General features: G+C 36.0%; 1 protein-coding gene across 1 annotated transcript; it reads right to left on the bottom strand.

Moving 5' to 3' along the window:
• Window positions 1–236: 236 nt before the first annotated feature.
• Window positions 237–7,103, bottom strand: EMB1865 (CRS1 / YhbY (CRM) domain-containing protein). Its single transcript, XM_078993860.1, has 9 exons — window positions 6,112–7,103; window positions 5,500–5,953; window positions 4,762–4,892; window positions 3,375–3,725; window positions 2,436–2,592; window positions 1,118–1,410; window positions 650–709; window positions 479–562; window positions 237–413 (listed from the first exon to the last, which is right to left on the bottom strand). The coding sequence occupies exons 1-9, from the start codon at window positions 6,922–6,924 to the stop codon at window positions 321–323; spliced, it is 2,436 nt and encodes an 811-aa protein (XP_078849986.1). The 5' UTR covers window positions 6,925–7,103; the 3' UTR covers window positions 237–320.
• Window positions 7,104–24,351: the final 17,248 nt, after the last annotated feature.

The following is a 24,351-nucleotide window of genomic DNA, read 5'->3' as shown; positions in this document are numbered from 1 at the left end:
CCTCGTCATTTATTTGGATGATAATTTATCCTAATAGTCCTTAATATTAAATAGAAAAAAAAAAAAAAAAATGTTAAACGGATCTTAGTAGTATATGTTGTCCCCATTATTGCTTCAAAGGCAAAAGGAACTCTCTAATCCCATGAACAGTAAAATATGATTGCTGTATTCATCGAGATATATATATATATATATATATATATATATATATATATATATATATAGAGAGAGAGAGAGAGAGAGAGAGAGAAAAGTACATTGATGATGAGCCTAAATGCTGAAATATATAATACAATGAAATTAAACAATCTCTCATACATCTATGAATTAGCATCATCATCCTCATCCTCATCATTTTCCCACTCATCATCATCATCATCATCAGAGTTTGTCCATGAACTTTCATCTTCACTCTGCACATTATTTCTTGTTAGGATATTGTTATATTTTTCTAGATTTTACCAAAAAAAAAAAAAACCTGTTGGGATTCCATGGATTGACCAAACAGCTCAATTTCCTCCGAGTTTTGAGCACCAATGTCCTTTATATTCTCAACACCACCCTACACACATATCATTATGAATAGATTTTAATTATAATTAATGAATACTTTATGTGTAAAAATAAAAAAAATAAAAACAACACTTACATTTTCGGCTTTGGTTTGCTTTATGTTGTTTTCCAACTCAGCCACGTGTTCAGTGAGAGCCTGTATAATTTTACATTAACATATAAAATAGTAATTGCTTAAAGAGTAAATTACTGAAATAGTCCCTGTGGTTTGGTCAAAATTGCACATTTGATCCCTAACTTTTTTTTTGCACTCAGATCGTCCCTGTGGTTTGATTTTGTTGTGTTTTTTGTCCCTATGGTTTGGTAAAAGTTGCATATTTGGTCCCTAACTTTTATGTATGTAAGGGACAAAAAAATGCAATAAAATCAAACCACAGGGACGAAAAACGCAACAAAATCAAATCATAGGGACGATCCGAATGCAAAAAAAAAGTTAGGGACCAAACGTGCAATTTTGACCAAACCACAGGGACGATGTCAGTAATTTACTCTTACTTAAACTAATAAATAAGTAAATAAGTAAATAAAATAAAAAAATAAAAACCTCGTATCTCTGTAGGGCTTTCCAGCGTTTCAATGCACGTGCTTTTGAAGGAAGGCTTCTAGGCCTAATACTAATTGGCCTTTGATAATTTTTGCCACGATAATAAATAATTGCATAGCCTTTTGGAACTCTTACAATATCTATTAAAATTCCACCACTTTCATATTCTAAAAACCTTGCAGTTTCTTCAACAAATTCTATATCTTTTTGCTTCGAGATAAGTTTTACAAGCTCTCGATGTTTCCAGTGTAAATGCATGTTTTCAATAACACCATCAAACACACCACGAATACCTGAAAATTTTACATTAAATTTTAATATCTCAAAAAACAGTTTCACCTTTTAAACAATTTTTATGTAACGATGTTTTTTCTTTTCTAACCAATTTATACAATAAATACAAACTACGCAACAAGGGTTAATCTTATGTTTTGAGTTTTTTTTTTTTTTATTAAACCTCCAACTTTATTTTATTTTTTGAAAAGACCTTGTATTTTTTCGTTTTTTCTGATCTGGCCCTTTTAGTCGTTTTACTCTAGAAAAAGTTGGAAAATGTGAGGGTTTTTTAGGAAAAACTAAATAAGTTTAGGATTTATTTGGAATCATTTAGAAGGTTGAGGGGTTTTTTCGGGAAAAAATGTTTAATCTTAAAAAAATACCTTATATTTTGTGTTTTTTCCGGATTAAAACTCAAATTTGTTTTTTTGCCTGAAAAAGACCTTGTGTTTTTTCATTTTTTCCGAGAAAGCCCTCAACTTTGTATTTTTTCAGAAAAAAAAAAATATATTCAACCTTCTTAAATGCTTTGAAATAAACCCTCAACTTTTTTAGTTTTTCTCGAAAAAAAACCCTCAAATTTTACGATTTTTTTGGGAAAAAAAATGACTAAAAGGGCCAAATCGGAAAAAATGAAAAATACAAGGTCTTTTTCAGGCAAAAAATAAATTTGATATTTAATCCGGAAATAAACACAAAATATAAGGTCTTTTATGTGATTGACCCAAAAAAAAAAAAAAAAACAAACAAACTTGAGGATTTTTTTGGAAAAAACGAAAAAATATAATCCAGAAAAAAACACACACACACACACACAAAATATAAGGTCTTCTATAATGGTTGATCATTATGCAACAATATTTTTACTGTTTTACCAAAAATGTATGCAACTAATGCAATCATGTTTCTCAAGTGATTAAACAGGTAAGTGGTAAAAATGTAAAATACTGCATCTTTTGAATTTTTTTGATATATATATATATATATATATATATATATATATATATATATATATATATATATTTGATAGAGAAGAATTTACCAAGTGGTAAATAGGGCTTCATTCTTAATCCAACTCTTCTAAACATAACACGTTCTTCATCTGTAATTGTTTCTTGATCTTCAGGAGCACCTGAAGGAAGCCATGATTCTCTTATCTTTGCCAATTCTTTATCTGCTTTAGACCTTTTAGATTGAGCCTGTTTATTTTTAAATATATTTTCAAAAAAGAATAAATTAAAACACATACAAAATAATGAGGTGTAAATCATCACTACTTCCTAACTTTTTTACAAATTTGCAGTTTTTCGTGATTTTCATAAATACTTTTTATATATCAAGATGTCATTCGGACAAACATTGCATTTGTTTTTACTCAACCCGACCAATTTTATGTAACAATGTTTCATTTTGCTCATAATCTTTCGTATGTGAAAAAGACGTAAATGCCCTCCTCGTCCTCATCATCAAAAATAGCCTTATAGAGCTTGTCAGGTCCCATCCCTTCCAATTCTATCCCATCAAGCTTTCAAGGCTGTTTTTTATTATGTGGATGAGAAGGGCATTTTCATCTTTTTCACAAACAACAGATCAAAGGCAAGTCTGTGTCCTGTCCCACCGTTTTGGGTATTGACAAAAAAGCTACAAATTTACTCAACCCAACCAATTTTATGCAACAATGTTCCATTTTTTGCTCATAATCTTTCGTCTGCGAAAAAGACGTAAATGCCCTCCTCATCCTCATGGACCTCATCATCAAAAATAGCCTTATAGAGCTTGTCAGGTTGCATCCTTTCCAATTCCATCCCATCAAGTTTTCTTGGGCTTTTTTTATTATTATTATGAAGATGAGAAGGGCATTTTCGTCTTTTTCAAAAAAAAAAGAGATCAAAGGTGAGTCCCTTACCTATCCCACCTTTATGGGTATAACAAAAAACAACAATTTTGTTCTTTAAATGGAAAAAAGGAAAAACACACTTACAATAAACAGCTTATGCTCAAGTTTCTTGACAACTCGAGTAACTTTGGTTTTGGAAGCTTCTAGAAGCATCTTTTCATGTTCTTCACTTGTCTTTTCTCTTCCCCATTGTGCTTGAGCCTGATAAAACTCAGCCAAAGTCCCTGCTGCAAGTGGAGTTGCTTCTCCATCTTTTTCAACACCTGCAACTGCAACTGCTCCATTTCTGACCTTCTCTTCTGCATCTTGAATCTCTTTTGTCATTTCTTGTCTTTCTACTAAAGCAGAAGCCACACTTTTGGGAACAAAATCTTTCCCTCGATAAATTACAATGTAATATTTGTTTCTCAACAATAAGACACCTCCTGTTAATCTCTGCATTGCAATACATCATTTCCAAAATTCTCAAAAAGCAGGAAATAGCAACCTATTATTACTAATATGGGCAAAAAAATATATCAATATACTTTATTTTTTTTTACACATAATAGCAATGTTCTTTATTTGTTAAAGACAAAATTGCAAAAATGGTCCCTGTGGTTTGTTGAAAATTGCCACTTTGGTTCAAAAAGTTTTGGACTAGCACCACTGGTCCAAAACTTTCATTTTGTTGCGGTTTTGGTTCAAAAAATTTTGAAACTCTTTATAATGACAATTTTGCCCTTCCGGTGACAGTGGTTTCCAACAGTGGGGGTGGTTTCAGGCGAAGCATGAGAGAGAGAGAGAGAGAGAGAGAGAGAGATGTAGGTGGGGTTTGGATGGTTTATTCGGGGGTAGGTTTATATTTTGTTTTATTTTAATTAAATAATAGTAAAGGAAATAAAAAGAAAATGAAAAAACAAACAGCAAGGGCAAAAATGTCATTATAAAGAGTTTCAAAAAAATTTGGACCAAAACCGCAACAAAATGAAAGTTTTGGATCAGTGGTGCTTGTCCAAAAATTTTTGAACCAAAGTGACAATTTTCGACAAACCACAGGGACCATTTTTGCAATTTTGTCTTTGTTAAATATTCATATTGTTGATAAAATGTAAGTATATTGCTATTAAGGATAAAAAAATTGTAGATAAGTTGATGTTTGTGTATTATAACATCCTAATTCCATATCTTTCTATTACAACATTTTAGTTTGATAAATATATTATACATTCTATTTTTTTTTCATATTAGAAATTATATACTTTGGAAAAAAAACTACCCAATAACAGCAGTAAAATATGCTTTTGTTTTTGGATGAAATTGCTATAGTTCAGTAAAATTTTCAAACTACAATGCTGTAATAGGAATAAATGAAAGTCTGATGATATAATTTAAAAAAAAAAAAAAAAAAAAAAATCAATGGAAGTACATTGCTATTTCCTCTTGTTTAAAAAAGATGTTAATTTTGAGATGTAGTAAGAATGAAAAGTACCTTTAACTCCTCAGCCATTAACTCATTATTTGTATTCTGAATTCCACGTTTAACAGCAATTTTAGCAACCATGCTTTTCTCCCAAAGTTTCAGTATAGCAGATGCTAAACCCTGATGATTCCTGTTTCTCCCTATAAGAAAATAAAAAAATTAAGAAATATTTCATATGCAGATTAAAAGAAATATGCCATTTTCTTTTAAACATTGGTTATCCAAATAGTATGAGTATCTCTTTTGGACTTAATGCAGAAAGAAGAATAACTAAAAGAGAAAGTCAAGAAAAAGAACAAGAAAAACTTTCCCGATTATGTCCAACTGTTTACAAATTTACCCTCATTTTCTCAAATAATTTTTAAACAGAGTGTTTTCTCTCGACTTAATACAGAAAGAACAACTTAATGGAGAAAGTCAAGAACAACTTAATAGAGAAAGAACAAGAAAAACTTAATAGAGAAAGTCAAGAAGCTTTCCCGATTAAGTCCAAAATGTTTACAAATTTACCCTCGTTTAACTTTTCTTCTAGTTCCCCAAAAGTTACATCATTTTCACAAATATTTTTTTAACATAGTGTTTCCTCTTGACTTAATGGAGAAAGTCAAGAAAAAGAAGCTTACCGATTAAGTCCAAAATGTTTACAAATTTACCCTCATTTGTATACTCCTTCCATTTCCACAAATGTGTAGTCATTTTCTCAGATACTTTCTAAACAAAATGAAAAAAGAAAAAAAGAAAACATACCAAGAGCAAAATGACAAGGAAGTGATTTAGCAAGTTTTCTCAAATTTGTCATCTCAGAATTGGTCAATCTTGGCCTCATTCCAGTGGGAAGAAGTCGGAATGGAGTTCTAAACCCCGGAATCATCTGTGGGAGTAAATCAGCATCCACTGGAAGGATTCCAGTCCCCCACCATTCTTGAAACCTTGGACCTAATCCATCTAAAACACTGTTGAATTCAGCTTCTTCTTCTGTCATGCTTTCTGCAACAACAGGTGTTCTTGTTGCAACACTAGTAGTGGCAGAATCGTTATTTCTTGTTGTTGGATTACTAGCAGGGGAAACATCAGGGACAAAAAGGGTATTATTGTCTTTTTCACTGGATTCAGGTCTTGAAGAAGGGCCTGTGTAGTTAACTCCCCGGAATACCATCATCACACTTCCTGATTGCCATATGACTAATCCACCTGTTCGACGCTGTTATAAAAATATATATATTGAATTTCATAGATAGAAGAAACAAAGAAAGGAATGTGTTTGGTTGGATGGAATGGAATGAGAAAAGAATGGAATTGATACATAAATCTACTGTAAAACTGCAAACAGATGCTTTCAGTAATGAAAAATCAACCAACCTGAACAATTTCATGAGCAGTTTTCATATCACGAGCTAACACTTCATGAAACTTGAGTCGAACTAACTCCGACTTCCTCCATTGATCATGAATCTTTTCAAGAACTGCCCCTGTAATCCCTGCCTTAGGTACTGAAATCCTCTCCCTAATCGTTGTACCTACTGTCCTCAACCTCCTTAATTCTGTATCTTCAAGTGTCAACTCAGCTAATGTTGGTGCTTTCATGGTTCTCTTCTTTACCCCTCCAATTTCCCTCCCTTCCTCGTGATTTCCCTCCTGTTCTCTCTCCCATGGCAGAATCGTCTCCTCATCGTCATCTTCGACCAACATTCTATCAGGACGAATCCAATCTCTTCTTAACAAATCTCCCAATTTCTCGTCTCCCGTCAAAGCCATTTCCGAAGACCCGGGGTATTCATTTTCCGCCTCTTCTTCTTCGTCATCGGAGCCCAGACCTAAATTCCGCAACCGAAGAACAATCCGGTCAATGGCGGTGGTCCTGGTTGAGCCACCGGAAGCAGCAGGTTCAGAAGAACTGCGAGTTTCAGACCGTTTTCCGGAGTCAGGATTGATAGAAGGGTTTGGTGGTGGAGAAGACCAATTGTTGAGCCAAGGGGAAGAGGGAGAAGGATTGGTGGTGGTAGAAGTCGTAGAATTATCAGTTGTTGAACGAATTGAAGGTAAGGGTTTGACAAGAGATGGTTTCAGAAAAGAAGAAGAGGAAGAGGAGAAGAAGAGTAAGTGAGAGTTACGAGGGAATGGGAATATGAATTTTGTGTTACGGAGTGGCACCGCCACTTCTGTTAGTTTCATGGTCGATAAATGTTGGTGGCCGGTCTACTTCGTAGTCATTCCATCATTCACGGCGGAGGGCAGCGGCGGTGTTATTGCAAAGGGAGAGAAAACAGCAGAGTTGAGTGCGAATGGGGAGAGCTGAGTTTCGAGAGGACGAGGATAAGATGGCATGGTGCCATTTCGATATGATATTTTACCTTTTCTATAATAATAATGTGATTTATATATTACCTAAAAAGTTGTTATATATTACCTACATGCCATTGCCGAAACGCCCATTTAATTCGTATATGTGTATAAAAATGAATAATAATTGAAAATACATATAAAAGTATTAAATACATAGAAATTTTCCGTCTTAAGTCACGCCTTACAAATATCATGACTCACCAAGGCTCGGAAAAGCTTGTCCAAATCACGCCTTACATTATTTAGAACCTTGATTACCACCCTAGTAATATAGTATTGATTAAAAAAATTAAATATTAAAATATAAATAATATGTATTTTTAAAATAAAATTTTTGAAATAAGGAATGAAGATATATAAGTATAAATATTGTGTGACTTTTTAATTTTAAAAATTGAAAAAAATCATAAATTAACATGTGGATATTATTTATTTAAAAAATATAAAAAAAATGATAAGTATCAAAACTCATTATAAATTCACAAAAAAAAAAAAAAAAAAAAAAAAAAAAAAAAAAAAAAACCTTCATTTATAGAGAGAATTTATATGTTATGTTATTAGATTTTGGAAAAAAAGAAAAAAATTGTTTTCTTAAAGAAAATTATATATATATATATATATATATATATATATATATATATATATATATATATATATATATATATATATACACGATAATTAGTTCAAAATCAACTATAGGATAATGACTTGAAAGGGTAACGAACTTTCGACTTTGTTCACATTTAGTCGCTAAACTTTTTTTCGTTATCTATTTGACATTGAACTATTGAAACTGTTCACATTTTAACCTTATGACCGGCTGTTATCGGTCATAAGGGTAAAATGTGAACAGTTTCAATAGTTTAGTGGCAAATATATAACGAATAAAAGTTTAGTGACTAAATGTGAACAAAATCGAAAGTTCGTTTCCCTCTAAATTGTTCAATGGCTAAATGTGAACAAACTTCCTATTGTATTATGTTTTAGCAAATTATTTATTTTTGTTTAATTATAGCAACATTTGTTGATGAAGAAATCTATGAAATAAAAAAACAAAATATAACATCCGGATTTCCAGGTATCATAATTTAAGTATTTTTCTTTTGAGTTAAGAAGAGAGACTCGACGAGTTGATGCTTTAACTCGTCGGGTAAGGTCGCGACTGATGACTCGGATTAATGAATGGACTCGACGAGTCGGTGAGGCGACTCGACGAGTTCGCGCTGTTGGCAGAAGCCCTAAATCTTTGGGCTCGAGCCATATTTAAAGGCACTTATGGCCTTCAATTGCGACTACCTTTCCCATAAGTGAGAACCCTAGCGAGTTTGAGTGTGTAGAGTGAGAGGAAGAGCTATCTTGAGCTTTTTGGTGTGATTTTGCAAGAAAGGAGAAGAGTTCCAGCAAGAGGGACCAAGGAAGGTTATTGTTCTGAGTTATTCAAGCAAGGAGCTTCATTTTGAGGTACAAAAATAAACCCCTTTCCTTCCCTATTGTGTAGATTCCATTTTGGGGTTAGGGATTGAATCACTTCATCTTTGGGGTTTTGAATGCCTCAAACCCCTCTTACAAGTTTGTGTTATAGATCTGGACCCTTCTTAGTCCAGAGAGCCAAGAATATGAAGCTTTAGTAGAGTAAACCTTGGGGTTTGAAGTTAGGAAGCATTTATGGGATTTTTATGGTATATATAGTTACTTTCATCTTACACATAAATATGAAGTATCTTATATAAATTATGTGCTATGTGTGCATATTATTTGAATACTTGTTGTCTATGCTGGATGAACGATTTTATATATGTTTTAAAAGATTTAAACGGTATATTTATTTTATATCTACAAATATGTTGCGGATGAAACATGGGTAGATGAAATAGTTGGTGTGTGATGAAATAAAATGATGAGAGATAGGTGATGATAGAAAGGTGATAATAATTAGGTAAATAGATGATGATGAATAGGTGATGTAGGATGAAAGGAGATACCATAACCTTAACCGGCAATGTGGCGATGTAGTCATCTACCATAGTATAGATGGCGACCACAGACTATTCTAGACAATCCAGTGGAAACACCAGCAGGCCCATAACCTGTAGGTGATGAATTACGAGTTCAGGCGATGTTGCAACTACGTATTCATGCGATGATACTCTAACCCCTTACTATGAATTAAGAGTTCAGACGATGTTGTAATTACGTATTCATGGGATGTCAAAAATTCCGCATGCCAAACCAATGGTCATAATTCATATCAGTGAGAATGGTTCATTTTTTTGTAAAACCAAAATCAGATTTGAAATTTTGATTTTTTATTTTGGAAAATGTCAAATTATTGGTTTTTTATTTCGGTTTCGGTTTTTTGTTTTTTTTTTTAATATATTTTCAGGGTTTTGTTTTTTTTTTCATTGATTTCTTCATCACCAAATGTTGCTACAATTTAACAAAAATAAATAATTTGCTAAAACATAATACAAGAGGAAGTTTGTTCACATTTAGTCATTGAACTTTTTAGAGGGAAACGAACTTTCGATTTTGTTCATATTTAGTCACTAAACTTTTTTTCGTTATCTATTTGCTACTAAACTATTGAAACTGTTCACATTTTACCTTTATGACCAGTAACAGCCGGTCATAAGGGTAAAATGTGAACAGTTTCAATAGTTCAATGGCAAATAGATAACGAAAAAAAAATTTAGTGACTAAATGTGAAAAAAGTCGAAAGTTTATTACCCTTTCAATTCATTATCCCATCAACTATTCATTCTAACTTGGAGGTGTTCTAGTCGTGAACTATCCCGGACTGTTTATTTATTTATTTATTATTATTATCTATTTTAATAATTGTTATTGAGTTTTCTTTAAAATGGAATTGATAAATGTTTGATGTAAAATATTTTCAAAATCCCAAATTATTGTTTCTTTTTTCATTCTTTTTTTCTTTGACATACTTCTAGTGGTTGTCAATAACAATAAATAACTTATTTTTGCTTTTAGTGTATTATAGCATTCTACTTTTACGCCTTTCCATTGTGGTATTCTATTTTTTAAAGTATAATGTTGTAACAGTAAAAAATGAAATGCAATGTTATAATAAACAAATTAATGAAAGTAAACAGTTATTTTCTACATTTAAAAAAATTAAATGGAAGATATAGCAACTTACTTTTCTTTATAATAATAAATATGGCTGAAATTGGTACGTACCAATTTATTTGTTCACTAAACCGTGTATCGTACAAATTATAGTTTGTACAAAAAAATTTCTACCACTATCGTACCTAGTATAGTTGGTACCAATTTGTTTGGCTATCATAATTTTGGTTGGTACATGTTGGTAATGATATATACCAACTTATATGTGGGTTTTGTGAATGATGATTATGTGTGTCTTCAACATTGTGAATTTTCAATAGGGGGGATAAGAGTTTTCTAATGGTTGAGATTGAAAATTCATTCCAAAATGATATTATTAATTTCTATCATGAGTTTATAAGTTAAAACGATGGAAGAATATTGAACATGCTGATGGGTTTTATACAAACAATCCTATGTGTGCATGCAACCCTAGATTTGGATCTATGTTTTCACTATTAGATAGACAACATTTATGAACACATGAACAAAACCCTAAAGTAGATTGCTATTTTCGAAATTCATATATAAGGTTAGATCACATACCTCTTGTTGTTATATTGCAATAACAACTTAAATCTTCAAACCCTAAGTCTTGAAAGCAAGCACCACAAGTGTAGTGCCTCTAATGACTTACAAACACCACAAGCAATTGGAGAGGCTATATAGAGAGAGAGAAGAGAGGAGGTAGAAATCGGCCTTAGGATCTCTTAGAAGCAAGTGGGAAGATTTCTTAAGGCCTAGGGGTCTTTATATAGGGTTGGGATTAGGGTTTCAGTCCTTATCCTTATCTAGTTACTTGTCCACCAAGCAACCACAAGATAAGCCTTGATAACCCTTATCTCTTGGACCATATGGACGATTTCAAGGATATCCAATCCCTTGAATTCGTCCACCCTTCTCCAAGGATAACCATTGCCCTACTTGCAACTATTACATAATTACAATTCAGCCCCTCTAGTTTAATTAATTGCACTTGATCACAAAATTAATTCCTAATTAATTATTGACCAATATTAATTAAACAAATATGATTTATCCTTTAATATATTATTCTTATAACATATTAATAAATCATAATAACCTCTTTATCTATTTATTTCTCCAGTCAAGTTGCTTTGGTGAAGGCAACCCAAAAGGACCATGCACAACCGGGTCAAGTATTTGCCAAATATGGTTACGGGCTTAGACACGAATCCAACAGTCTCCCACTTGGATAAGTCTAGTAACCACAAATGTAATATACAGATCGATTAGCAATCGTAGCTCTCAAAGACGTTGTTGAACTCTGATATTATCAGTAACATATCTTTTAGATAAGGGATCGTACAGTCCTCTGTTTAGATATTGTGCGGACAATTTCATGGAACTAATTGTCCAGCAGTTGGTTTCTCGATCTCAGATTCATTTGACATAGAACTTAATTGAACACATCAATTCAGTCCTGACCAGGCCCGGCACATAAGTCAAATCAAATCATCGAGCGACCGTGATATCGCGTTTACCCTCTTAGGATAGAAGTAACAGATAACCTTCGACTTATATGCATTTACTATTAATCAACTATACACAATAATGTGTTTTATGACATCAATTTACTGATGCGGTTTTGCATTATCAATGTACAACTAATTAGTAAACAATAAACCATATATCTTGGTTTTAAGACCATATGATATTATCGTCTTGTGATCACTTTTGTCACATTCCATAAAATGATTCCAACAAGTGCGGGTTTATTCCAATGCTCAAAACTTGTTCATAAGCACTCATGAACGTTGCAGCAAACCTTTGCTATGTCTAATACCTTTTAGACACTCTACATACCAATTCATGACAATCTTCATTCATACCTACTTCCAACATATGAACGATTGTGGACCATTCTAATAATTCGATTATTCTTAATAACTCAATTATTCAGGAAGTCAAAACATGCAAATTGAAACAATAGTTAAACAATTAACATAAAACAGTAACCTTATTTATAAACAATACTCCTTTATTTAATCATCAAACGTCAATTACATTTATCAATTTTATGTTTCTAAAACTATCTAATCTAAACTAATATCATCCTTCACCCAAATGCTCCTAGCGTGCTGCAAGTGCTTAAGCCTACTCAGTCCCTTCGTAAGCGGATTTGTTGGGTTATCTTCTAATGATATCCTCTTAACCACGAGGTGTCCTTCTGCTACTTGATGTCTAATAAAATGATACTTTCTGTCGATATGTTGAGATCTACCATGATCCCTCGGTTCCTTGGTCAAGGCATCCGCTCCTTCATTATCACAGAAAATTTCCATAGGCTCCTTTATGGTAGGCATAACTCCAAGGTCACCAATGAAGTTCTTCAACCATATCGCCTCATTTGACGCTTCGCTTGCTACAATGTACTCTGATTCGCACGTTGAATCAGCTACAGTTTCCTGCTTGGAACTTTTCCAAGTCACTGCTCCTCCATTTAGGGTAAAGACCCAGCCCGACTGCGAATGGTAGTTGTCTCTGTCGGTCTGGAAACTGGCGTCACTATACCCTCGCACATTTAAGTCATCACTCCCTCCGAGGACTAAAAACCATTCCTTGGTCCTCCGAAGGTACTTAAGGATATTCTTAACCGCAATCCAATGAGCTTTGCCCGGGTTCCCCTGAAATCTGCTGACCATGCTCAAGGCAAAGGACACATCAGGGCGAGTACAAGTCATAATATACATGATCGAGCCAACTGCGGAAGCGTAGGGTACTCGACTCATCTTTGCCATCTCGGCTTCGGTACTCGGACTTTGAGTCTTACTCAACTTGGCATTACTCTGTATCAGTAGTTCTCCCTTCTTTGAGTTTTCCATACTAAAACGTTTTAGTACTTTATCCAAGTAAGTATTCTGACTAAGTCCTATTAGTCTCTTACTTCGTTCTCTCAATATCCTTATTCCCAAAATATAGGAAGCCTCTCCGAGGTCCTTCATAGCGAAGCACTTCCCAAGCCAGGACTTAACCTCCTCTAGAGTCGGGATGTCGTTTCCTATGAGTAGTATGTCATCTGTGACAACCCGATATTTCAACTACATGTAAACGACCTAAAAAGTCAAGTATTGTAACCACGTTAGTTGTAATAAAATTAACTTCGAAAATAAAATATCCAAAAATCACTAATTAAATTACCTATTATGTTAGATGTCATTAAACCGTGATCGTACGTAAAAAGAACGCCCAAATCCGACTTCGTATAAGAAAGTTAGGAATTTTTCAAGTTCGGCTTAACGGCAGACGGCTAAAAACTCGAATCAGAGATCGAGCGACTTTTGACCGGAATGACCTAAACGAGAATCGAAGGTCTCAACAATGGTATTTCAACGGTAAAAAGTCTGGCAAAAACCGACGTCAGATAAAGAAGTTATGAATTTCTAAAGAAATTTTCTTATCGCGACCTTTTAAAAAAATAAATAATAAAAATAATTTCGGAATTTGCCAATGGGATCTAAACGAAAGTTGTAGAGTATGGTCTCACCGTCGCGTGGATATAAAGAACGTTGAAAACGGAGTTCGTATGAAAAAGATATGAATTTTTGAAGTTTGCTAAATAATTAATATATAAATTTAATTCAAAAATCGGTATTATCCGAAGGGTGAGTCACCGGGTCCATCCGAGTTACGCACCGCGTACAGGCGTACGCCCCGCGTACTCAAGGCCTAGGCTCTGGTTCGTCCATGTCGCCCCTATGCGAGACTACCCCGTCCCGTCCCATCCAAAGCCGAGGCAGTCGAGGACTCGGTCACGCATGACGCACGAGTACGCCCCGCGTACCGAGGCCTCTCAGCCCCTATAAAAGGGTTGCGAAGGTTCCGGGGAAACTTGCTCATTTTCTCTTGTTTTTCTTGCGTTTTGCCTCGTTTTCCGTGCAATAATTATCCCGAAGCCCCGGTTCCCATACTCAAGCCCCGAAGAAAGTTTCACGCTACCGAGATTCCCGAGAATCCCGAGAGAATCCGCTTTTTCAAGCCAAAGTTCTGCTAGGTTTCCGACACACCTTCTTCAATCTATCAAGTGAGTTCATACCCCTATAATTCACACTTTTAAAGGTTTAATGAGTACTTTTACATGCTTTTAAGGGGGGGAATACAAGTAAAACACTCGATTATTATCGTGTGTTATATAAACTTTCACTATTCCCGTGTTATCAAAGGAATCATATGTGATTTAAAACTATTATAGGGAAACTTTCATATGCAAATTATACCACGACAACATTTTATCTTTTGAAATGAGAAACGATTTATGTATTTATATAAATCAGATACTTTGCTTATACTACATTTTTGTGTGCGGTTTGGCACTACAAAAACTACACCTTTCATAACAAGTGAACATTTCACTAAGGGTTTATTATACAAACGAAACACACTTTTAGGAAACTATAATAGGTATAGTTTTACGAGAATACTACGAACTTTTACATACATGGAAATACTATTTCAAGGAGCTACTTTCATATACAATAACGAACGAACGTTTTCACACATAAATTTGTTTTATACTAAGTTTTGTGAGACATTAACTTCACGTACGTTCGAGTACACATTTCAAGTCCTGTATTATATATCAGAATCCCTTGGAGGGGGAGCATGGTGTTTGTGTATAGATCTATACGGGCTTGACAACCCGCGCCCTGACTGTTAGCTACAGTCCACCATTTGGGGTGACAAACGTCAGAACATTCCAACGCCTGAAGAACGTTGTGTATAGGCATTTCTAGTCAATAGCATGGTTATAAAACTCACATAGAGTATTAAAAACACAATGATTTACGGGGTTTTTCAGACGTATTGGAAATTTTATACGTACATACTTTTACTAGAAACAAACATTGGTCTTGAAAGAAGGCTACATTTATACTAGTAGAAAATATAGGATTTTCTAGGAACAAACAAACAAGAACAAAAACATTTCATTTTATACAAACTTTGTCATTAAATACTTATGAAACTCACCAGCTTAAATGTTGATCTACTCTTTCAAAACTACTTGTATGTCCCAGGGATTCAATAATTACAGGTAACAAGCAGGTTTTGGAGAAGGGAAGCTGCGGCGCCAGTTTAATTTCATATTTTGACATCATATTGTAATTGGTTTTGAACATGTACTCTTTTAAACAATGTAACCTTTCAATTATATATGTGATGGTTGTATTGCTTTCTTTACTATGTATTCATTTGTTACGTTACCACATGAAGTCATCCGCACCCGAACGTTTCCGTCATTCCGGTTTGGGGGTGTGACATCATCAACATACAAAACGAGGAAGCTAACTATACTCCCACTGACCTTGACATATGCACATGATTCATCTTCGCTTCGTACAAATCCAAACTCTTTGACTTTCTCATCGAAGCAAAGATTCCATCTGCGAGATGCTTGCTTAAGTCCATAAATGGACTTCTCAAGCTTGCACACTCTATTGGGATGCTTCGTGTTGACAAAACCCTCTGGCTGAGCCATGTAAACATCCTCAGCCATCTTGCCATTAAGGAACGCGGTCTTGACATCCATCTGCCAAATCTCATAATCATGAAATTCAGCAATGGCTAGTATCACCCTAATAGATTTTATCTTGGCAACTGGTGAGAAGGTCTCATCATAGTCAACTCCGGGAGTTTGAGTAAATCCCTTCGCCACCAATCACACCTTATACGTGTGCACATTCCCATCTACATCGGTCTTCTTTTTGAAGATCCGTTTGCACCCAACCATCTTACGTCCGGGCATATTGAAAACCAAATTCCAAACTTGGTTGTCATACATGGACTGGATCTCGCTGTCCATCGCCTCTTTCCATTTAGCAGACTCCAGGCCTATCATGGCTTCCTTATAGCTGTTAGGTTCATCTAGATTTAATAGTGTACTGTCACTAATATACGTGTCTCCTTCGGTAGTAATATGAAAACCATACAACTGGGGTTGAACTCTAACTCTTTTGGAACGTCTAAGAGGTAAGGATTGGTTAATTGGTTCAATCGGAGTTTCCTCCTCGGGTTGAGCGCCAGCGTTAGAGGTTCCTTCATCGCTCGATTCTTGAATCTCTTCAAGATTGATTTGCCTCCCACTATCTCCTTGGCTTATGAGTTCTCGCTCTCGGAAAACCCCTCTTCTCGCAACGAAGACAACATTGTCACTCGGTCTATAGAAGAGATATCCAAAGGATCTCTGCGGGTATCCGATGAAAATACATCGCTCACTACGAGGTTCAAGCTTGTCGTGAGTATCTCGTCTTACGAAAACTACACAACCCCAAACCTTGATATGTGTCAATGAGGGAGCTTTCCCTGTCCACATCTCGTGAGGTGTTTTGGCGATCTTATTTGTAGGGACTCGGTTAAGGATATGGGCGGCAGTCTCTAACGTATACCCCCAGAATGAGATAGGTAATGAAGCACGACTCATCATAGAATGATGTGACAACCGTCAAATTTCGGTCAATTCAAAGTCAACTAAAGTCAACAAGTCAAACCGTTTGACTCAATTTGCCCTTGGGTACTATAATTTACATTATGAAATTTCTACACAACTCTCTATTCTAATGAGAGATTATAAATCAAAAAGTACAAACATCTAGATCTCCTTAACCTAAAACTGTGGTACGTGGCTAGCCAAACCGATATAACAATATTGCATACTCATCGGGAGTGTGTAATATCCTTAAACAAGGCTTAACAGGGTTTACGAACCTTGCCTTGCGAAGCTGGACACTCACAAATGCCACACATGAAACCTCTCTCAATCGTTTTCACTCTATCTCTTCTTATCAAGAATCTCTCCCAAATCTCTCTAAGAATGTCAAATCTCTCCCAAATCTCTCTAAGAATGTCAAATCTCTCCCAAATCTCTCTAAGAATGTCAAATCTCTCCCAAATCTCTCCAAGTATGGGAAATCTCTCCCAAATATCTCTTTGTATGAGAAACCTCTCCAAGTATGTGAAATCTCTCCCAAATCTCTCTAAGAATGTCAAATCTCTCCCAAATCTCTCTAAGAATGTCAAATCTCTCCCAAATCTCTCCAAGTATGTGAAATATCTCCCAAATATCTCTTTGTGTGAGAAATATCTCCAAGTATGTGAAATCTCTCCCAAATATCTCTTTGTATGAGTAATCTCTCCAAGTATGTGAAATCTCTCCCAAATATCTCTCAAAAGTTTCCGTAACTTTTTAAAGTCATTTGGGTCATTCCGACCCTTAACCGGGTCAAAAACGGCTTAAAACGGGGTAAAAACGAGTGAAATAGGCTTAAGGACCCGAAACCTGTTTTAAAGGGGCGAAACCTCTTAGGACCCGAAAGTCCTCTTAGGGATCGAAGCCAAGAAGACCCGAACCCTCCTTAGCCGAAGGTCCTCTCAGGGCCGAACCTCGCCCAGGAGGAACCAAACCCGAAAGGTCCTCTCAGGGCCGAACCGAACCCGAAAGATCCTTGCAGGCCCGAACCTCGCAGAAACACCCGAACCCGAAGGTACTGTTCATTCGGCTCATTTCGGGTCTGACACCTTCGCCTCTCATCTCCGGACCGAGCCTCCTCTCGCTTCCTCGCCCCCCCCCCCCTTTGTTTCCCACTGTTTCGCTTCGTTTCCGGCTACAATCCTCAGCAAGGACCGAACCTCGGCCTAGGACCGAGAGGTCTCGCTGGGAACCCATTTTCTCCCGGTTTTCGCGTAGTTTTGCGTTTAAGGCCCGTTTTTAATTATTTTAATGCGGGATTTTCACCCAAAATCATATTTTAACACAATAAACCCTAAATATTCACAATTTAATCATATTTTCATAAAAAACTTTATTTAAATAATAAAAGCAAGTGGGTAAAATACAAAGAGGTGGAGTGTTGACTTTGCTTTACCTTATGACACAAGCAACCACTCCCACACCCACTCTATGACCAGCCACACCTCCCCACCTTACCTAGGTCACATCAATGTCCTTTCCACTCAATTATCACTCTTTCCCACGTTTTTGAGAGCTGAATATTCATCCTCTCTCCTCACTTCTCTCATTTGCTCTCATTTCACCAAGAAGATCAAACTCTTTCCTCTCTCACTTTCTCTCTCTAGAAATTCGAGATTCAAGGGCTGATCTTGGGTTTTTACTCCACTTTTGGTAATAATAATCCATTCTCCTTATGATTATTTCACTTCTTATACTCAAATCATGGATATCTTACACAAACTCCATCATAATTGTGTCAGAGCTTCGAATCTTCAAGTGATTCTTCAAGTATTCTTGGGTTGAACACTTCTCTTCTTCAACATTTATCTACTGAAATCACTCAAGGTGAGTTCATACCCCTACATTTTCATGTTTTCTCAAGTTTTTAGGGGGGGGGGGGGGGGAATACAAGTTAAAACACCAAGAACATAACTAAGTTTTTCTAACAGCCTTCATCAGAAAAGTTCAACTCCATTCACGGACTGTTTTGGGCAACTTAAACATTTTTGTTTTCAAAACTGTATAAGGTGAAAATAGTTCAAGTTCTTATCTTTAAAATGACTACTTGCACATCTCCATACGATTTTTCTACAATTTATGGTGATTTTTACAAAACTGTCTATCATTTCAAACAACAATCCGGACCAGTCTGTGATTTTGGACTTATTCACCCAAGTTGGAGGTCATTCAAAATCGTGATAAAAATTATGAATAAACTAGAAACATTTTGTGAACTCTCAGAATTTACGGATCTAGTTTTCGACTTCGTATGATTTTTCTATGGTTTTTCCAAAACAGTGCAGAATGGCTAAAGTTAGCCAACAACATATAAATATCATAACACTTTGTATTATGTTGAGAAAAGTGTATAATCATAAGTTCTAATTATTGAATGTGTTTCTTTGTTAGTTTATCATCATGAAATGAAACTAAGTCATTCATAATAAATATTATACATTCATTTTAGAACACGTATAAAAAAACTATAAAAAGTATAGTTTAATGGATTCATAACATTAATGCATTTCCATAAAAGAATTCTTACATATTACAAACGTTTTAGATAACTATAATAGGTATAGTTTATGATACATCACACAACACACTCATACAAAAAGGGTACGTTCATACAGAAAAGATCTACATTCACACACATTTCACGTAAACTTGTTAACCTATATTGTGAGACATTCTCTCCCCGTACGTCCGAGTGCGGGATATAATTCCTGGTAGTTATAATCAGAATCTCCTGGAGGGAGAACGTGATACTTGTATATAGATCTATATTGGGTTTGACACCCCACACCTTGCTGCTAGCTACAGTGGGACCTGCAGGTCTACGGGTGACAAATGTCATTTCAGTTTTCGCGACGCCTGAGAAACGTCGTGGCAGGTTCTCATAGTCATAGTATGATTATAGCGACTCACATAGGGATATAACAATCCATAAAGTTTACGGGATTTTATTTATAAAACCTAAATGGGTTCTATGTCGATTTAAAATCACTTTTTATCTCAATGAGTACAGATATTACTGTACACTTTTGGTTTTGGTAGTTATGACTACACATCATTTGAAACCACATTTATACCTTTAAGTATGGTCAATACTTGTTATTTCTCGGTCCTCGGATTTAGGACTACATATACATAAAGTATTAACAAACATGAGAACATACGGAAATTTCATTTAATTCAAACGCGTCCATGTCCATTTAAACACATAACATTTTCTATTAGTAAGAAAGGTTACTCATACATTTTGGTCTTCGGTCATAAGACTACATTACACAGATTTTAAAGAAAATATCGGATTATCTGGATACATATTCTAACGCTTTTACAAGGAAAACGGTTTACTTTTCTAACGAAATCTCTTATGAACTCACCAACCTTTGTGTTGACACTTTTCAAAACTACTTGTATTCTCAAGAATTCAGTGAAAACAGGAAATCAACAACGTTTTGAGGATGGGACGATAAATCGTCAAACAGTTCATTTTGTATCATAATGTAATTGATGTGAATCATGTAAACATGTGCTTTGATGTAACGTTTTCAATTATATTCGTGATGGTTGTATTTACTTTGAGCACTATTATACTCATTGTTGTGATACTCTACATGAAGTCCTCCACCCCCAGACGTTTCCGCCATCCTTGGTTTGGGGGTGTGACAGATTGGTATCAGAGCATTGTTTATAGTGAACTCAGTATATCAAACGACATAAGATATACAAACTATAAATGCATTGGGACTAAGTCTCTGATTTAAAGTTTCAAAACAACTATACTTTTAGAAATAAATAGTTTCTTATTAAAAGTATACATGCATACATACATACAAAGGTCAGCACCATTCTAGAACAAAACAAAAGTAATGATTGTTGGATATCACAGGTAAGCTCGGGGATGTATGGTCAGTCTTGGGAGTGGCATAGCCTGATCAACTATGCTGATCCGAGGAGTGATTATCACATGCCCAAAGAATAGTTGTGATAGGCAACAAGTCTAAAAACTTACCAACACTACCACAATGAGAACATTAGAACAGAACATGAGTTTAAAATACTATAGGAGTATTTTGTAATATCATAACTTATATGAAAACTAAATAGATCCTTAATAATAGGTCTATAGTCCCTAAGTGGATACTTTAAGGTTATATATAACTTAGAAATTATAGACTTAGAATTTGTGGTCATTACTTTACTTCCTTTTCCTTGTTTGGATGTGGACCTAGAGTAGGATCACTTATTCAAAGGTCTATCGTATCTTGTTATATGTAATTAGTATGCACTATGTCATTATAGAAGTAACTAATAAAGATTACCCCTATAAGTAATTGATTATAGAGTTAGACGCATAGTACTTATCTCCTCCACTCCTATTCTCGCAAATACAACATAGCAAAATCCTACTTGCCGGACGACCCTTACTTCCCTAATCCGAACTCGAGGAATGGTGAATGGTTATGAGTAGAATAAGAGGCGGAACCGGAGGTAATCGATCCTCCATGCATAGCAAGGGTTCCGTGAACCGTTTCGACTATATCGAACATGAGACCTGTTGGGAAATCGTGATCGAGGGTTGAATGTCGACAACAATGACAACAACCACTATGTGGAGACCAACGAGGGTGCTATGACCTCAACCACGGGGGACTGACGGACAGAGCCCTCCCGGCAAAGACCCGGCGGATCGCGATCATCGGGGATTAATACAAGAAGACTACAATCCGAGTTCAGAAAACTGCACGCTACTCCAGACCCTGTCATCTTTCGTACCCGTGACTCAGAATTCGACTACTATTCCCGAGACCAATTCTCTTTAGGACCTTATCGCCACTCGTGTAGAGGAAAGAGAGTAACAGGGTAGGACACACAACATTCAAAGAAAGGATGATTGTAGCCAAGCGTTGATTGGCAAAGCTACAAAATTGCATCGACCTTGCCTCAGGCATCACAAGGGATGGATCATCGTAAGTAGAGTTCATACCGCTCACCAGACCTGGTAAATTAGCTTCATAAGCATGCGCTGGTGCTACTCTATTGTAAGTAAAATCACGACACTACAAATTAGGAAGTCATACTAATTGAGAAATCTATCTACTATCAAAACCCGCCCATGCACAATTGAAGTAGACCTGCATCGAGGTCAAAATTTTCACTGAAACCATGATTACTAAAGTCATATTAACAAGATGGGATGTAAGACCCTCTCCAAGTTCAATTTTCCCCAATTTTCTACATCTTAAACATCAATGACGTTGTCAGTCAGATGAATTCTGTGACACTCTTTATTCGAATACTTCCTAATGAGTCTATCTGAAACCTACTTTAGTCAAGTTGTTGGACTAGAGTAATTTAGCTCCGGGATCGTTCCCAATTTCTTTCCAAGGTTGGATCACGTTATTCACCAACCAATGGAACCCGATTTTGAAACGACAAACGTCATAAGATCATTCTCCGAACTTACTCCTACTCTAATATAATACTGCATCATAGGGATGTAGGTCAAACCTTCGAGAACATACTTCAATTGGTCATAATAAGGACCTAGCCTGGGTCAAGTGTAAGGCTTCACTTGGATACAGAACTACTAAAATACATGAGTTTACCATATAAAGAACCTCATTATAAATTGTTTTCAGAACACCCTCAACAACCGAATTACGTTACAAATCGATATGAGATAAACTTAGTTAGAAAACTCGCGACATATAGCCATTCTAAAAACTCATTATCGTCTCACCTGTAAACATTTGTTGAGAAGTTTCTTCTTCATAGACCTATGGGGTGCGATCATACCAGCACTAATGCACCGGATCCCATCAAAATTCCTTAGCCAAGTGTGTTCGGACAAACATGATTCTAAGAGGAGTAAAGCTTAACATCCGTATGAAACCTACTCCTACCTACTGCCATAACTCCATCTCAGAAGCGTTAGTGGGAACACTAGGAATAGTACAGTAGTGTGCAAAAATTTATATCCGTAAATATAAATTGTAAGGATGCACTTAAGATAATTATTTCCACTAACGAAGTCGTTTTTCGTCATGAAACATAGCTATGTCTTCACCAAGAGGCAACAAACCAACTAGCAAGGCGCCAACACTACAGATAGACGCTGCTACTTTTCAGGCTGCAGTCACGGCAGCCGTGACAGCTGTCATGGCGCAATTTAATGCTAACAACGTCAGCAGGGGTGGAAGCGGTACTAACAATACAAATTGTGGTAACAATCAGGAACACCAATGGGTACCTACCAACAAAAATACCTCAGGCCACGAACCTACAAACAAGAAGAGAAAGTTTTGGAACATGAAAGAGCGCCGCCAATCTCAAGGATCCACTAAAAGACAACAACCTATGTCCGCCCCTACCATTACAATAGCAGTCACTACGCATGCCTCGACACTAGCCACGGGGTCTACCACCCGAACGCCTGCTAGACCATATGAGGGATCACTCCCAAAGTGCAACCAATGTGGCTTTCATCATTATGGGGCTTGCCGGGAGATGCACTGTAAAAACTGCAACAGGAAAGGGCATACCGTCCGTTTCTGTAGGGCCCCGACCCATCACCTCCCTTCAATCACCTGCACCAAGGTAGGCCCAGTATGCTACCTATGCGGTGAAACGGGACACTTCAAGAGAGAATGTCCAACTAAGAAGAATGACGAAGGAACGGGAGGAATGTGATGACCACACCAACAGGAGCAGCAAGGGAACCATGTTAGGACTTTTGTAATGTTCCCAAACGACAAAACATTTAAGTACTATATGTTTGTAATGAATTTGGTACGCTTACTAAAGTAACCTTCCTTCTAAAAAGTAGCTAAAATATTCTCTCTCATACAAATCAAACCAAAGACATTCATATATGACCTTAAGATCATTACCTGTAAGTTGTGATGACCTTGTCCATACATCGCGGTTAATTAAAATCAAAATACTAAACATCCTGACTCCGATTCCATGTATAGTATTAGGGGTTGAGTAGGGTCACCCACTCGATGATTTCACGATATCAATTTACATACGACGATTATATACCGCTCGATCGTAAGGAGACCTGTCAGGAATCATGATATCAAGTATCATTACTGGCCATCGAAAACACACCCACTACCAATGCTAGACACTGTGGTATGAATCATCTACAATAATCATAACATCAAACAAAACGGAACACACAGAAAATAAATACAGGACACTCTATCACTCTAGTGACCTCTTCTTTTGAATACAACTTATCTCATGTTATTTAAAAAGATATTGTTGTCGTTATCCAATTTTGATTGATATAACCCTCATCTTCTCGATTAAATGACTACAAAAGGGCCCTTCGCCTAACCCACTGAATATCAAAACTATCGTCTCTCATAAACATCCAGCAAGGACCTTTGGGTCATCTCTCGCTGTGGAACTCCAAAACACGCACCAGAGGAGTGTTATACTTCCCGAAGCCTTATCACATGTATATACTGGAGACCTTCGGGAATGTCGCGCATGTAGCAGACAAGATTCAAGAGTAGAAGCTTGGGACAGATATGGTACGAGTCCTGCCATGAGCTTCAGGCTAAGGTTGCCCAGAAGGACGAGTAAATGTCCTACCATTCAAAAAGGCCTAGTCGCGTAAACCAAACCCACATGCTTCC

The sequence above is a fragment of the Lactuca saligna genome, chromosome 1 (assembly GCF_052625555.1).
Source record: "Lactuca saligna cultivar CGN05327 chromosome 1, ASM5262555v1, whole genome shotgun sequence".
Lineage (NCBI taxonomy): Eukaryota > Viridiplantae > Streptophyta > Magnoliopsida > Asterales > Asteraceae > Lactuca > Lactuca saligna.
This window is presented reverse-complemented; position numbering and strand designations above follow the sequence as displayed.